Below are 17216 nucleotides of genomic sequence, written 5' to 3'. Positions count from 1 at the left end.
ATGCTTTCTCTGTAGAAAAAAAAAAAAAAAACAAACATAGTTGCATCACAGAAATACCAGATTGCATTTCTTGTCTGGACAGAAGCTATTTTGGCAAGTTAATGGGCCAAAAGGGACAATGTTTTCTATGGGAGTAACTGTGTTAAGAGAGAAGATATTAATATTGCGTGGGTTCCTCCAGGAGCATTACTGGAAACTCCTGTAGCTACTGAGTTCATCATCACTGAAGAGTAATGGCTGTGACTGATATATCTTAGCACGCTGAGCTCTCTTGCCTGCGATAGAAGGCTGAGGTCTGTTAGTGGGCATTAGCACAGGCTTATCAACCCAGTCTGTGTAGCTCAGCACGTGGCAAAGGGGGACTGGAGTACTAAATAGCTGAATGTGCATTACACAGATCTTTCACAAAATGTGGAAAAGATCAGTTTAGTTTTGTGGTCAGTATAAATTGAAAATACAGTAGAAGATAGAATTGAAACTGCAGCCAGACGGACTTCTGGAATAGCTCAAAGAAAGATGATGTTTCAAATGTAGCAGTTAATCAAATTTGAAAACAAATACTGTTTCAAAGGTAGTAGATATTCCTGTGCTCTCCTGAGCTGCTGGGAAAGAATCTTTTTTAAAACATTAAGCAGACTTCCCTGATACAAGGGTTTCTTACAGCATATTACATATGTTACTACTATCCTATATAACCCATTTGTCAAACTGTTGAAGTAGATCTGAAAGGAGAACCTTACGCTGATCCTAAGAGAAAAATCTATTATGCTAAAACTTGTGGTTCCAGTATATGGAACAGACAATGCAAGATGAGTTCTTGAGGGATTATCTCTTGCAAAAAGAAGTGCTTACACTAAGCAATAGTAGCACAATAGCAAAACTAAAAACTTGCTTTAACTTAGTGTGCAAGCTAAAAATTAGTTGTGAGATACTGTTCTACTTACTTAGAACAGAAAATGTATCATTATCTTTTGATGGTCATTTATATTCTACCCAGAATTTCTTTATTTCACATTAGGTTGGCTCTGACCTCAGTGAATAAATACGAAGAAGCAGTTACCAGTTACCAAAAAGCACTGGATCTTGATCCAGAGAATGACTCTTACAAGTCAAACTTGAAAATAGCAGAACAGAAACTAAGAGACATGTCCAGTCCTGTAAGTTAGCTCTGTATCTATTTATTTACAGTAGCTTTAAATGGGATTTTGTAGGTAAACTTCTCTTCAATTGCAATTTGTTTGTAGACCGGAACTGGACTGAGTTTTGACATGGCAAGCTTGATAAACAATCCTGCCTTCATTAGTATGGTGAGTATATTTCAAGCTCTACATTATACTGTATTTTATAGATAGTATTGGTAGTAAAACACTTGTCAACAGCATGGTGAACATTTATTTTTCTATTCTCCACATAGCAGTTAACAAAGAAATCATCTGTTAAATGAATAGCAGTTGATTCAGTTGCAGTCTGCTCACGACTAAAGTAACTCTGCCTGGGGAGAACTACCCAAGACACCTTTCTGTTCTTACTTTTTCATATTACCCCTGATATCCTTAAGCGTGCAAAACTTCATGAGATGTGCAAACAATTAATACAAATAACATATACTGCATTCCTTTACTTCCAGTACAATGGCAAATTGTGGTTTTGTCCCTCAGTAGTTTTTCTCCGTGCATGGCTTTCTTAGCCAAATACTACCCCTTTGGTAGCTTCATTAGGACAGGCCATTTCAACCAGTGCTTGTGTGGAAATGCAGTGCATGCAAGAGAGATCAACACATCTGGTCTAATGCAAAGTCCAAGTAACAGAGATGGCAGGCAAGGAAGAAGTCAGCAAGTGCTGCAATGGCACTGGTAATTAAATAGCACTGGGACACTGTGTACCACTTCACTGGCAACATAACTTACTCAGACAGTCTGCATCTGTTTAGAGGCAAAGATGTATGCTTCAATATAGAGGTTACTATGAGGAAAAGATTTCTTGCATTATTTCCAGAAGATGCCTGGTCAAGTAGATAGAGTCACAGGGCATTCACCCAGGAACAAATGAATTATTTTCCTGTGAGGTAGTTTTTTGTTCTGTTTTTAAGGAAAAAAATTGACTCACTGTCTGACCTTGAGAAAGTTACTTCTAGCCACCATTTTGGGCCCATAACTTAGATCAGACTTGTTACTGATAGAAGAAATAAATAAATAAATAATTAAAAAATCCTCTATTACCCATAGAATTGACCTGAATTTGGCCTTTTATATCCAACTGTAGGCTAGAAAAAAGTTGATTTACTTTTGAGATGTATATATGGAGATATATTGATCAATAAAATGAATACTGTATATATCTGGGTTTTGTAGTACCTTTAATAAGAGAGTGAATAAGCAGATACTGCATTGTGCCTATTGATCTTCATTCAGACACTGATTTCTACAGGAAGTATGTTACTAACTTTAAAATATCACCTGGTTTATTCTATAGCATCTGTCCATATACACCCTTAACTATAGTAAACACAATATAATTTTTGAGGGGTCTTATGAATGAGAAATTTAAATAACCTCATGGTTACTACAAAGTAAGTAGATATGCAATTACTACAGAAGATATATGTTACTACAAAATCATGCTACCAAGTAAGTCTACGCTCTGGTTTATTCTGCAATATTTTGTGGTTGTAATCTTAACAGTTTATACCCAGTAGTAATAGTAGTTGCAAAACTAATTTATCCAGGCTGAGAATCAACAAAATACAGACCTTTCTCCAAAAAGCCCAGCCTTTGTCCTTGGAAGTCTTAAGTGTTTGGGTTTTTTTCCTTCTTTTTTTTTTTGTTTTCTGATACAGGGATTCTATGTTTAATGTATTCTTGTCGTATTTTTCATGTCTGAATCTGTAACTACTATTTTTTATCTAACATGTAACAAAATTTCTCAGCTTCATATCTTTGAAATACATTCCTGTAATGATTCTTTTTGCTGGAGACCATGCATCTCTGCGCACATAAACTTAGCTTAATTTTGTAATAAAACATAGACTACAGCATGTGGGTGTTTTGGGTTTTCTCCCCACATTTTCCTCAGTGATACCCAAGTAGTAAATGTGTTATAATTTCAGCTATATATTGTCTATTCTAGGCAGCAAGCTTAATGCAGAATCCCCAAGTTCAACAACTGTAAGTATTAAAATTGAGTACTATTAAACCAAATGTCTTTAGGAGTTCGAATTAATAAGAGAAAAGGTGAATAATACTGTATTAATGAAATATAATTTTATTTTTGCTTACTGCAAATAAAACTACTGCAGTTTCTTCCCGTTGCAGCTTATTTCCTCCCAGCAATTAAAAAAAGAACTACAGTGTATTGCTTACTGTAAAAGTCCCTGCATACCCCAATGCCGACACTATGCTAACTGTTCCAGGATGTCGGGGATGATGTCAAATGCCATTGGTGGCCCTGCTGCCGGTGTTGGTGGCCTGTCGGATTTGTCCAGCCTGATCCATGCGTAAGTAAGAATTGCATAGTTTTAACTGTTACATTTGTAGAAGCATCATTGTGCAACATCTGTTTAAAAGGGATACCGTCAAGGCAGTTATACTGTGGCCTGTCCCCATTGTATGCCTGATTATTATTAAAACTGAAAACTTGAAGACTTATTTTCCACTATCTTGTTTGCTTTGTACATTTCCATCAATTGGAATGACTGAACTGCGTGCTCAGTTTCATTTTCTGGTTGTCATACACTGTTTACTTTCTAAATGCCTCTATAAAACTGCTCCTTTAAATCTTTTAAGTACTCCTACATGTGCTTTCAAATTGCGTTGATAAATTTACTACCTGGTATCCCAGACACTAGTTAGAAAAGCTGCAGATCTACTTAGGATGGATTGCAACACGTTCTGCTCTGGCATCCCTGTGTTTAGGGTAGGAAGGCTTCAGGGAACTCAGTATAATGAGGAGTAGCTTTTACAAAAACTGGGACCCAAGTCTTTTTTAATATAATAATGATAATCCATCTAGCACAAAAACATGCTATTTGCTTATATGGCAAGACCTCTAAAAGGGCATACAGGTTTACTTTATTTCAGCATTCTAGCCTGTTTCAAACTATTCTGAAGTTTTGCACCTTCAGGGCAGAAGTAATTTATAATTCACATCACAGACAGGAAGGTGGCCCCACAAAATCAAGGGCTGTTTTCACAAAAAACATGTACTACATCTATGAAAACAGTGGATTTCATTCAACCTGCACTGTCATTTAAAGGAGTCTTGATAATTTGCTGCTTGGGCAAAATGCAGAAGTTACAGAGAAGCCGCGCCAGGCTATTCGTGAAGTAATGTTTTACTTACTTGCTTCTTCTAGTAAACCAGTGTTATGCTTATCTTTTACATGGAATTATTCTGACCTATTAATTTAACTCTTAAGCTACAACTCTTACGGAGATGAATCTGTTGTTACTTCAGTCATACAAGACATAAAGTGTAATTGTATGCTTGCTTTCTACTAATGACGTCTTGCCCACAAGTACAAGTTGGCAGCTGCACACTGTATTTCTGGAAAAAATAATATAAGGTTGCACTTCAGCCACAAGAGTAGATATTTTAAAAAAACTAGAACGGATGCTGTCAAAAAGAAGGGAGCAAATCATGGAGCACATTTGTTGCTAAATTTTAGTTTTACCAAGTAAGGTAATAATCAAGTAGAAGTAATAGCCCTAAAGAATGTAGATGAAGATGTTTGGAGAGACTTTAACTAGATAAAGTCATAATGCTACAAATATCTTCATTAAGACTATACAGTAAGTAATCGTCAGTCTTAATTTGCATATAATGCGTCTTTCAGTTGTATTCTGTTTTCTTACAAATGCTGCTTGTCAGATTTTTTTTTTTACCTGTTGGGTTTTACTTAAAATTGTTCAACACAGGGGGCAGCAGTTTGCACAACAGATACAGCAGCAGAATCCAGAGCTCATAGAGCAACTGAGAAATCACGTCCGGAGCAGATCTTTCAGTGGCAGTACTGAAGAGCATTCCTGACTTAAAGGAGGCATGTGAACTGGAATGGTATATAACCCCAAAATGCGTACCATAGTTAGTAGCAAAAGCACCATTGTAACTCTTCTGCTTGAATAGAAGACAGAAAATTCTTTGTGTGTGTTTGCAAACAAGAATAAATCTGTTAAACAGATCTATTGCACATAACTTGGAACATATCATTTATGTATAGTTACTCCTCTGAAAATTAATACACTAAATAGGTGGTTTATTAAAATCCCTAAGTACAAGTCATTTTCGGTATGTGCATTAGATTGATCTCCAGGGCTATGGAGTGGGGAGGAGTTTTGTAGTGGGCTGATCTTGCATAACAGTGTAATTCCAAAATCCTAGTATAAAAGGCAGGTTATTCTGATGGTGAAAATAATTATGGCTGTACTGCCTGTCAAATACTGAAAGAATAGGCCCATCTGATGTGCCCTTTTGTGGGCTGACACGAATCTCCAACTTTTGAGTGTTGGAGTGTAGAGTGTACTTAAAAACTAATGCTTGAAGTCTGTTTCTTTAAGCCTATGGAAGGGCTGTCATTAGAAACATGAACTGTTTTTCAACTTCATTGAGCAGGAGGCAGGGAGATGATTGCATATGAAGGAGTACCACAAATTGTAGAGAAAGAGAAGACACTAATCCTGAGTAGGATAATACACAGAAACCAAAATCGAACCTGGCTTTGAAAAGGAAAGAGTATTAACAAGTTTTAGGCTTTTCTACTGCCATGCATACCCTCAAATCATGATGGTAGCCCTGGAGGTCAGCATTATGGCACTATTTTCCTAGGCATGGCAAACTGTATTACATTCCGTGTGTATGCAGTATTTAACATACGCTTAAAATTCTTAACTGTAATAAGCTAAAACTGATCCTGTGACTGTACAAATAACGAGTACTGAAACTTTATTAAAAAATAACTGCCTTAGAAAGAAGGATTCTCTTCCTATTCCTGTGTGGTAAATCACTGACTTAAATAATTAAGGATTTACTTTTAAGTTCCATTACACATATCTATCCTAACTGATGGTTATATGGCCAAGTCAAAGATTTTTATGCTCTATAGTATTTCTCTTCCTACCCTGGCTTTTCTTGCTCAGTTAATCTTACTCTTTCAGAGAGCACTGCTTTTCTGTATTTTTATTACACTAACTTTTTTTATTCTGCTTACTGTTCACACTGCTTGCTGATACAAGGTACATTTGTTTTTACTCCAGGGAGGTTCTTAACACTCACACTTTCCTTTTTGTATATCAAAACTAAGTTGAGGAGCCTGCTTTGATTCCTAGGAGAAAGTGATCTCTGCTGGCCAGTCAGACTGGAGAAGGTAGGTGAAGGAGTAACAAAGGTGAAGGACTCCCAAATGGAGAAACACACAGGAACTCCTAGACCTCAGACATTAGTCTTGTGGTCACCTCAAGTAGAAGCAAATGCAAAATTTGGGGCTAAGCCATGTACTTGACTCTAACAAATGCTAGTTGTGCATCTATTGTATGAGTCTTCCACTACTAAAATGGGGAAAAATACATCTGGATCCAAGGAGAACGGAAAAGAATTGGAGAAAATACCACAACAGGAAATCTATATTACCATCTGTTGAATAAAGAGGTAAAGCTTAATAGAGCGACTTAAACAACTTTAAAACACTTCATACTTCATTCAATAGAGCTTGCCTATATGCAGCATTGAAATACTTCTTAAAATTCTTTATGTAAGTTGCCGTAGCTGCCTTTTTGAGGCTGTAGATGTACTTAAGTTTTACATTAAATAAACATTTCTACGTAACAGCTTCTGACTTAACATCTGATGACGAAGAAAATCCCTAACAGGATCTTTTTTCAGTGGTAGTTCAGATCCTGAATCTGATCCATTGAAGAAAACTGCTACTTTTTTAGTTACATTTAATAGGACAGGGTATTATTTGCAAGAAGGATTGATGGAAGCTGTAGGTGGGCTACAACTACTGTACAAACATTGCTTGGAGTAGTATGTTGTGTCATCAGAGAAGCATTGCTCCTAGCATATCTCCTGTTAAACTTCACAATTCCTCTTAGTTCTCTTCTTCACATTTTCAACTGCTCAGTGACTTTTACTAACTTTGATAAGGGGAACCAACAAATCCAGAGTGGACTGGACAGTACTGCAGTACCTCTCGCGCTCAATTTATCCTTACTTTGTGACAGCTATCATCATGCTGTCAGTTACCTTTCTACCATGACACTACTTTAAGACAGAAAGAGTGTCAAGAACCTCTTGAGAGTTCCTTAAGAACTATAAGATACAATAATATTCAAAGACTGCCTGTAGAAGTTGTACTGTCAAGTACAAGCCCTATGGCTTACCCGATGTACAGGACAACTATCCCCATGGTTAAATGGAATGAAGCATTGGTTAGTTATCTGAAAACTGCTCTTGAAATCATCTTTATAGAGTGGTAACTTTCATTTCACATACTACAGTATTGTCTTGTTTAGGTTTTACTCCAGTACAGATAGTATGTAACCAGAGTATTTCTTAAAATGTTGATGGCATTGTCTAACCCTGCCGTGCTACAACTGGCACAATACTTTAGTTGTAAACATTCTTTGTTTCTTGTGTATTAACAGAAAGGGCTTTATAGCCTAAACAAAAAACAGTGAAACCCATAACAGGAGCTGTCATTACATGCTTTTCTACTGAAACCAGGAACAGAGGGATCATTTATGCCTAAGTCTATTTTGCCTTGAATAGGCTAGATTGTTTCACAGGGTCATGCAATATGTCTTAATCACAGGGTGAAGAAGGAACCTTCTCCTGTGTAATAATTGCACTTTTTTTTTTTTTGCACTAAAATTTTCCATCTTGCTAGATCCAAGTGGTAAACCACACTCCCCAAAAATACTGCTTTAGTTTAAAGCCAACTGCAGTTTATCATTCAACTGAGCAAATATGCATTTAACACTTAATTGGTTTTGGATCAGTACTGTTCCATCAGCATATAAGTGTGATAATTGTTAGAGAAGAAAATGTTTTGCACTCAAATTGTAAACTCCTGTAACATGCTTGCATGGAATTATATTCTTCTAACTATGCCTGATCATAAAGACACTGTTAAGCTTAGGAACTGTTTCAGTTGCACTTTTGGTTTTGTAAAAAGTACAAAGTAAAATCACTCTTGCATACTGAGGAAGAACTAAGTCTGCAGGTTTGGATTTGTACTCTGTTTCAGGGCTACAAAAAGTCATACTGGCACGATGCAACTTGTCTACCATTTCTATGTGTCTCCTACCTCTTATTACCATATGGTTACATCTCCTTTAACTTGTGTCAGTTTAACTTGAAAATAGATTATAAATAAAGTTATTTACATTTTATTGTCTGGATAGCTGTGGTTTTACTGTTTTTATTTGTTGATGAATCTAGAGTAGAAGATAAATTGCATTTTTTAAATTACCTGTTTATTTTGGTTAATCTGCATTTTTTTACATGTGCAGGATATAGTTTTAGTATTTTTTCTTCTATGGACTCATTCCCTCACTTTAGTAAGCAGGTCCTAAATTTATCCAGTATTTTAAAACTGAATCCTACACTTAAAGATTTTATACACAGGAAAGCCTTAAGTAAAATATTGTCAAAACTAAGTAAGGTTGCTAACTGCCAATATGGTAGCTGAGAAATACGGCAAGCCACTGAGTAGAATCTTTAAGACTAGTTTAACTAGTGTTAAGCTCAGAAAGCTAGTCAGCATTTTGTGTATTAAATGGCTACCATTGGGTGGCCTTAGATATTTCAGCCAAAAATATTTCCATCTTTTGTCAGAACAAAGCAAGGAAAAAGTACATTTCAGTGCTTAACCAAGTCCTGAATTCCTTCCTGCATATGCTTTGGAGAACTTGATCTAGGGCAGCCATTCAGGGTTTTTCCTCCCTCATTTTCCTAAAACTCTACTTAAATGGAAAACTAATTTGCACTGCCACAGTTTAACAATAAAAAATGCCTGAGTTCTGCTGTTCTAGTTTTCAGTTCCCTACTAATTGGGAAGTAACACACCTGTTCACAGCATGCCCTGTATTGGCAGGGATGCACAAAACCGGGACAGATTTACTGCTATTACTCCTTTCCAAAGACTGAGCCACAACCAGCACATTCTTTGGCTGATCTCTACTTTCTAGCTGCTGGCACCTCAACAGTGCCAGCCGCACTTTCTCATCTCATGCCTTTATCAGGCTCTAAGTTCTAATGGCTATGCATGTACCATGCAAATAGGCTGCCAGGCCAGGTACCCCGAAGTATTTCTCACAGGGGTTTGGATTCCAGGAACTTGTCTATAAGAGGCCAGTTCCTTCAAACTGAGGCAGTTTTGTCAGACCCAAAATTTTAAACCTGTTTAAATATTTTTAAAAATAATTAAAATAACAAAAATAAGTACAATGTCATAGATTTCATCTCATTCTCACCCCCACAGCCCCAAGGTAATGTTAATGCAATATGATTTGCTAGAGCTACACTTTTCAAAGGCTTTCTTGTCAGGAAATGAAATGCATATGCATGTTTTTAAACTATTTTAAAACATTACAAAAATGATCAGAGAAATTAAATAAGCACAGTTATGTTTACAGGTATAGAGAGATGTAGTTTTGTTTGTACACATTTTGATATGATTCAGCTGCAAAAACATCAAGAAGTTGGTCCAAAAAAAAAGCCCAGCAGAAATGCAGATTTTTTTCTTCAGCTTTGTTTGACTTCTGAAGAAACTACACAGACTTGTGCAATATCATCATACTCATATGTTCTCTTCAAAAACGTGTCTGTAAGTCTTAAGCCAGAGACACTCTAGAAAGGGAAAATATTTACAAAAGTTGTTATTAGAAAGAATTACTAAGCTTATAAAAGAGCTACTTCATAACAAAATTGTGTTATAAAGACTTACTTGCAATCCCTGCACTGAAGACAGCAATGTAAGTGCAAGATGGAGGGATGAACTTGGGTGCAGCTTTCCAAGTTGCCTCCCTGAAACTCCACACCAGTGGATGGAATTAGTATTGCACATTTCCAAAACCAGATCCATAGTCCTTTCACTGCTAGAGGAAATTGAAAAACAAGAATAAACCTGTGGGCTTTTTTTTAACATTCAAGGACTGCAGACATGTAAAAGCTTCATTACTTTATTATTCAGTTTACTATTAATCAAGCATTTATAAATAATTATAAGGCAGTAAGCAAGATTTACTGCAAAGCACAGTAGTTCAGTTGCACATAGCTTTGTCTGACACAAGCGTCCTGCTATGGGTTTAGCAACACAGGATAGTGCAATACTGCTCACGTTTTGGATGGAGCACAAGATTTTCACGAGAAGAATCTGCAGACCAGATACACACTTTATCCCTGGCTTCAACTTCTATTTAGAATTACTTTATTTAAATATCACTCCTGCAACTCTTCTGTAAAGGGCTACCATAGATCCTAGTGTAAACACAAGCCAAAACACAGATAAAGATGTACAAAAGACTACAGTGACAATGTTTAGCAGGCATTCTAGCAGGGGTGCAGAACTAGTAGTAAAATCTGACTGAATACAAATGGCATCGTTTATTGATAAAATTACTTGTAGTTAAAAAAAATCCTATATATGCACTAATTTTGTTATTAGATTAACTAAGAACTAAGATGATTTGTGATTGAATTATGGGGTGCAATCTTAAATGATATTGCAGCCAGTTCCATGGAATTCCACTACAGATTTTTGACAATCTCCTAGTTCAAATAGTATTAGCAGATCATGATGGAAATTTTTTGTTTCTTTGAGTTTTTTTAAAAACATTGTAATCCAAAAGATCTGTTTCAAGTCGTTTCTTTACTCTAGTAAAGACCAGGTTTGAGTTGTTTCAGGAGAAAGTATTGAAAAATGAAACAGACAGCCACAACTTACCCACTCAGGAAAAAGCACAAGAATCACAGGACATCATTACCTGCAGTTTGTTATTTTACATGTAATGTCAAAAGGTTCTTCCAAATTCACGGTGTCTGGTATTGTCTCCAAAGAAAGCCTTACATCACCATATCCAGGAGCCTGAGAAGGTACAAGAATGTATATTCTCAGATGATGCATAGTAAACCTCAAGTTTTTACTAGTCAAGTTTTCATTTACTGCAACAAGCTTAGAATAAGAAGAATTTGAAGAAACAAAATTGACTCTTTTTGATTTGTACTCAAAAGTAGTGCTCCATCCACTACTGATAACCACCACCTTGATAGGTTTAACAATTCATTAGACAAGGATGATCTTTATTACTAAGTTTTTCAGATAGTTCACATCCATAAAGTTTGGATACCCATACACAGTTCCTGAGATCAGCTTTAGTCTAAGACCTCTCCGTTATGCCCATAACAGATAAACTACGGACAACGTAAGTATAGTTTTCCTGCTTAAGCCCGCTACTATCCCACAGTCTAAGAAATAAGAGATTGTTCATTCTCCTTGCCACTTCAGTCCTCCAAACGTCTGCTAAAATAGTTAATTGCCACCAGTTAGAAAGGCACATGATATGAATATTTGCCAACCAATTTTGTCAAGAGCTGAACACACTTCCTATGGTCTACTAACAAACCTGTGATAAATATCCTGTTACTACCAGTCAGGGCTGATTAAAGATGGTAACCTGCAGATAAAAAACTTTCCATTTTCAATCCCCACAAATGACAGATAAGGAAAAAAACAAGGGGAAAATTTGTCCTGCCTGACAAAGCTTAGTTGTGACATGTGTTCCAATTCTGCTGATAGAAGGACACTGTAGTAAAAGTTAGTTTACAGCTTGATTAAAAGATATACCTTAAGAGGCCCAGAAAGCCAGTGACAGGTTGGGAACAGGTTTTAGTCATATACAGTTCATTACAGGCTGAAGACAGATGACATTTTAAAGAAAGCATATTAAATTGGACATTAGAGTGAGCAAAGGGCTGCCAAACCAATGAAGACTTCAGACCAGTCAAGCAACATAAATAAGCTTGGAACCTTTCATGAAATAGAAGTAATTATCCAGCACCAGAAAACGGCACATCTTTTCAGCTGTATTAGGTGACATGAAGGATTCTACTGGAAAAATTGTACCCAGTTCCCTAAGCAACGGGGAATTTGTCATAACATTAGACTCTTCTTTTAAAAGGTATGTTAAGAAAAAAAAAACACAAACCAACAATAAAAGCAGTATTTTATAGAATAAACTTAGGAACAATTGACCAAATCAAGACAGGATCAGAGCAGATGACAAGGCCTAAACCAGTACATACCTGTTGGCCTTAACAATGAGATACCTGCGAGAACATATGCCTAGAAGTAAAAGCCTTGCCGTAGCACTTCAAGGAGGAACGTCCTTTTCATCAAAAAATTAGATAATTGCTCAGAGTATGGAATCAACTAGAAAATTCTTTGCTTGTGCTACTCAAGAATAACGTTCTTTGGACTGGTTCTAGTCTAGTCCTGGATTGAATGCCCGTAAGCAGATGGAGCACCCTTGGCATACTGTGGACACCACTCCACAAAAGCCCTCAAATTATGGTATGTGGGGGTGATCCAGGATACTTGTTCCAAAAGTGCATTCCTGATCTGAACCAAAACAACATCAGAGGTAAAATTCAGGGTCTATGGGGGAAACAATGAAATGGATTAGGAGGAAAATGATGGAAAGCGAAAGGAGCCTAGAAACAGGATAATCTGGTAGCATTTAAAAGATGAGAAGACAATGAGAGGGAGTTGCACTGCAACTCAAAGAGGAAAAAACATCCAAAACCTGTTTGCTGCTTTTCCAAAGACAAATGTTGTTCAAAGTATACAAAATAACTCATGTTTCTCTGTTAATCACTAGCACAAAACAATGCCAGATGACTAAAACTAATCCTGGAGTGTGGAGGCGTGTTAATCACCACTGTATTACAAGTGCAATTCTCAAAGGTTCAGCGAGAAGGGATGCAGCGTGACGGAATACTGATTTAGGGACAAGGGAAAAAAATACCTGCCTTTAAAGAGAAATTATAGGAAAGGTCAGTTGAAAATGAATCAGTTAGAAAACAAGCAGCAAGTTTCAAAGTAACAGAAATAAAGTTACTAAGTTTTTCTAAGTTTAGAAAAAAGGGCGGTTTCTGATGTGATGGGGTTATACAGATCCTTAACACATCAATTAAAAAACAAAGAAGTTTCAGTGACTTAGCTGTGAATTTCCAGGATCCAAGTTTGCTTGCCTAGTTCCTAGTCAATGTGATTTCCCTACAGAATTGATCGATTTACTAGAAGATGGGGCAGGGGGAGAGACAGAGGCAGAAACTCAATTACAAGCTTCGTAAACTCAAAGCTTTTTTACTTCTCTCCCGTATTACACCATCCTCAATTCAAAAGATGCAAATCAGGTTTAGGCATTAGAGTAGACGGGCTGTGCAGCTGACTTAAGCAAGCTAGTAATTACAACTTAAAATTCACAAACAATTTTTAAATCGATCAGAATAGAATAGATTTTCAATCAAGACTGTGGACATGAAAGATAAATAGTATTATCCGATACATAAAAATTGTTACTTGAAGCTAAACTGTCCATATGAATTACGAAGCAGACTTCTGTGTCAACAGCATACTTAAAGGAGTTCCTTTATCAGTGCTTTTCAGTTTGTTGCCAGGTGGCATCCAAGAAGTTAATTTTATAATAACCGATGTATTTTGCTACATAGGTTACTTGATTCTGGCAATTCAAGTGCACAATTCATTAAGTTATGCTGTTCAGTGCTATGAAAAAAGATGGAGGCATGTTACGTGCCAGAAACAAATCCTCAAGAAAACAAAAAATGTTGCCATTCACATAACCAAAAAAAAAGAATGCTTTTGTGCAGCTATAGTCCCTCGGAATAGTGGTTTTTCCACACTTCACTGACCAAATGTATTGAATAACTTTCTCAAATATGTATAGAAACACGTGAATTCAGAATGAGGTCCAGAAAGTAAGCAGCTTGAACTTTTCCTTCAAGTCATTATTAAATTGTTCATTGAGTTGCCTTAAAAATGGATGCTAAGTTAAACTGATGTTTAAGTTAAACTTACCATTCTTTGGAGCTGGCTAGTTTGCAGCCTTCCTCGTTCACCCAGATTAGTTTTCCATACAATGTCCAGTTTACCAATCACTGTTACACCTTTTATTACTCCAGCTTTTTCTGCAAATTCTTGTTTTGGTTTTAGGCAGTATAAATATTGACGTGTATCCATAGGTTGTAAATAAGTCCTTGACCCAAAAGTAGACTCACTAAAAGAAAAAAATATTGGGTCTTACGCAGTTTTTTTTAGGAAGACTTAAGAGCCCAACCTTTTTTCCCATCCCTCACCAGTCTTACTCTGTGTGTGTATTTTATTCATGGCAAAACACATTGAATTTTTTTTTTTGTTTTCACAACAGAAAACAATTCTAGAATTTACGTACCATCGAAGACGAAGGGGAAAAAAAATTACTCATCTGAGCCAGAGAGAATCGAGGTGGAAATCCACTTTGCTACATTATCATTTATTATCTGGCATCTTAGCATTTAAACAATGCTTTTAATTTTACTTTTGCTATTTGGTAAATCTCAGTGTCACAAGCTTAAGACCCCCACTCAGGACAGACGCAAACACTTTGTAAGAACAATGCTCCACTATGCTGCAGGTGAACTCTGTGACAGGCAAGACAACAGAATTTTCACTTCAGCCCCAACGCAGAAATACCTAAACATCACTTCCTCCAAAGACCGAAGCAATAGCAAAGCACAAACAGCCAAATTTAACTTCTACCCAGATACCACAAGCTTTTGTATCCACAACAGTTTACTGAACACAGTAGAAAATTCTTCTCATATTTGGTGTTTTACTAATTCACACCAAAAGGCATTTAATTTATTTCAGCATGATGGATTTTTATTTTTTAAGATCCCATGAGAGCGTTCCACCAATTCACGCTGACTGCTGCCTTGCTAGGTCTTGATTAGAACAATTGAAAACAGCTACCAGTCTACCAGAAGGAAGCAAGGACAAGTCAGATGATCTGTGTGTACATATTTAGCCTTACAGGATCAAGTCAGAACCAGACGGGATTTAAATTTTACATAGGAGATACTGAAGTAGTAGGTTTTCATGCTACCATGTCATCCATGTTACCAAATATTTGAGGACTGAGCTGGATATTTCTCTACTAGGTAGAATTACAAAGTTGTAAGAATAGTTTCTATAAAAAGAAAACTGTAACAGCTTTTCTAGCTGAATACGTAACAGGACTTTGATCTTTTTAATGAAAGTACAATCCTTCCATTACAGACGTCTTGCAGAGTAATGATTATACCTCATCAAATCACAAAATCAAGGCAAATATCCTGAATTTGAACATACCTTTCCCCTGCTGTGTCAACTGTGTTCAGTTCTGCAACATTGTACATCATAGATGGCTCTAAAGAAACCTTCTCCATAAACATTGGAGAGGTCGTGATGTTCTGAATCTGAGCTTCCAGAAACACTTCATCTGTCTGAAAAAAACCAAAAGTGCGAGTTCATTAAAACGTGATTAGTGTTCTTAAAAGGAGTAGAGAGTCCTATTGTTAAAAAAAAGTCACATGTGTTTAGTTCATGCCTGCAAATCAAATTAATTAATGCAAGAAAAAACCTTAATCCCAGTAACAAGAGGAGCAAAAGTGTTAGTCAACAGGTATCTTGCCAAACAATGGATGTGGGATAATTTTGCTATGTTCTAGCTATTGCTTATTTGTAATGCATTGGGTCACCACTTCCCAAGACTTTTATCAACTCAATAGCAACTCAAGTTTTAATCTGAATTCTTAAAAAAGAAAAAAAAAATAGAATAAATGGTAAGGAATTGCAGTGCACAACAACATGCCATGCCAGATTACTAGTGCATCAAGCTCTATAAAAACATTAAAATAAGTGTGTGTGTTTTTCTGTAACTGAAGCAAAATAGTTCAGGTACATGCTCTAAGAATTTATTATAATTCTGAAAAACATTGGCGTACTGGCTAAAAAGCAAAAACCAGCCTCCTCTCTCACTCAGCTGCATCATGCCAATGGTTACCAGTATTATATGCATCCAACAGTTTAACTGGTGTTCTACCTTCAAAACATCCTGTAAGACATATCTGTTAAATTAAGCTAATGCCTGAAGATGGTATATAAGGACCCATTCTAGCACAGGAACAAAAGCTACAGACTATTAAACTTCAGAAACTGAAAAATCAAGGAACTAGAGCTGTGGAACTGCAGACCAGTGAAGTCACTTTGCAGCTGTCAAATCTCAGGATAGAGTAATTACCTAAGGCTCAGACTACTAGAGACATGAGCCCCTGGAGAAGTGAAAAATAAAACGAAAGAAGTGCCAATTAAAAAGAAAAAAGGAGGAGGGTACCAAATCTGCATTTACAGGGGAGTTATTCATAGAATCATAGAATGGTTTGGGTTATTCAGGCAGGTGGACTAGGTGGTCATTGTAGGTCCCTTCCAACTGAAATATTCTTTCCTATAAATTCAGTATGAAGCAGCTTAGGTATTTTGTTATGATAAATTAAAAAAAAAAGTATTTTTACGGGGAAGATGGAAGGAAGCTTACAGTTTCTTTTTAATCAGTGTAAATAAATGATTTCATTATACAAGTGGAGTCCTGCTTGTAAATTACAAAGTGAAAGTGGGACAAAATAGTAAAAATATTTTTAGTCTCAAAAGGCATTCTGTTAGAAGAAGAAACACAGAATGGTACTGGAACTATTTGTTGTGCCTTATAAGCATGTTAAACACAAAACAGACGATAGCATATATATAGTTATGAAAACTGTGCAAGTGCCATGAGTTAGGGACAGACCTCAGGCTTGCAGAAGGAACTGGAAATAACCCCAACTAAAACATGGCTCTCATTACTACTACCACCTGACTGTCACTTAAATTGATACTGTTTATATCCCATAAATCCATTGCTCAAAGTGTCCATTTACCCAAATTTTAGTTGTTTTCAATGCAGCAACCATAGGCAGAAATTTAGAAACAGCTAATTTGAAAGAGAAAAGAAAAAACAAGCAGCATAATGAAAAAGCAAATTAGTTTTTGTGTTATTCCTAAATTGGTTTAATATCACGTTTTTTTAAAAAGAATAAAAATCCTTAAGTACTTCAGAAGAATGCACTTTATTTTAATACAAGGCACA

General features: G+C 36.3%; 2 protein-coding genes across 5 annotated transcripts in view; one reads left to right on the top strand and one right to left on the bottom strand.

Annotated features, from left to right (window-relative positions):
* Nucleotides 1-8393, top strand: part of SGTB (small glutamine rich tetratricopeptide repeat co-chaperone beta) — a 22867-nt gene extending 14474 nt beyond the window's left edge. The window contains exons 7-11 of the mRNA XM_074569947.1: nt 1019-1157; nt 1245-1307; nt 3127-3164; nt 3410-3493; nt 4914-8393. Coding sequence (XP_074426048.1) covers nt 1019-1157; nt 1245-1307; nt 3127-3164; nt 3410-3493; nt 4914-5025 — 436 coding nt within the window. The 3' untranslated portion in view covers nt 5026-8393. The remainder of the gene's footprint in view (nt 1-1018; nt 1158-1244; nt 1308-3126; nt 3165-3409; nt 3494-4913) is intronic.
* Nucleotides 8364-17216, bottom strand: part of TRAPPC13 (trafficking protein particle complex subunit 13) — a 24889-nt gene continuing 16036 nt past the window's right edge. For 2 of the 4 annotated variants that reach the window (XM_074569942.1, XM_074569945.1), the window contains 5 exons: nt 15404-15537; nt 14093-14291; nt 10980-11080; nt 9941-10091; nt 8364-9843 (listed from right to left, as the gene is read on the bottom strand). In XM_074569942.1, the coding sequence (XP_074426043.1) occupies nt 9739-9843; nt 9941-10091; nt 10980-11080; nt 14093-14291; nt 15404-15537 (690 nt within the window). In that variant the 3' untranslated portion in view covers nt 8364-9738. The remainder of the gene's footprint in view (nt 9844-9940; nt 10092-10979; nt 11081-14092; nt 14292-15403; nt 15538-17216) is intronic. The other 2 variants (XM_074569944.1, XM_074569946.1) reach the window with 1 other exon arrangement.

The sequence above is a fragment of the Larus michahellis genome, chromosome Z, assembly GCF_964199755.1.
Source record: "Larus michahellis chromosome Z, bLarMic1.1, whole genome shotgun sequence".
Taxonomy (NCBI): domain Eukaryota; kingdom Metazoa; phylum Chordata; class Aves; order Charadriiformes; family Laridae; genus Larus; species Larus michahellis.
The sequence above is the reverse complement of the archived record's forward strand: the minus strand, read 5'-3'. Positions and strand labels throughout refer to the sequence as shown.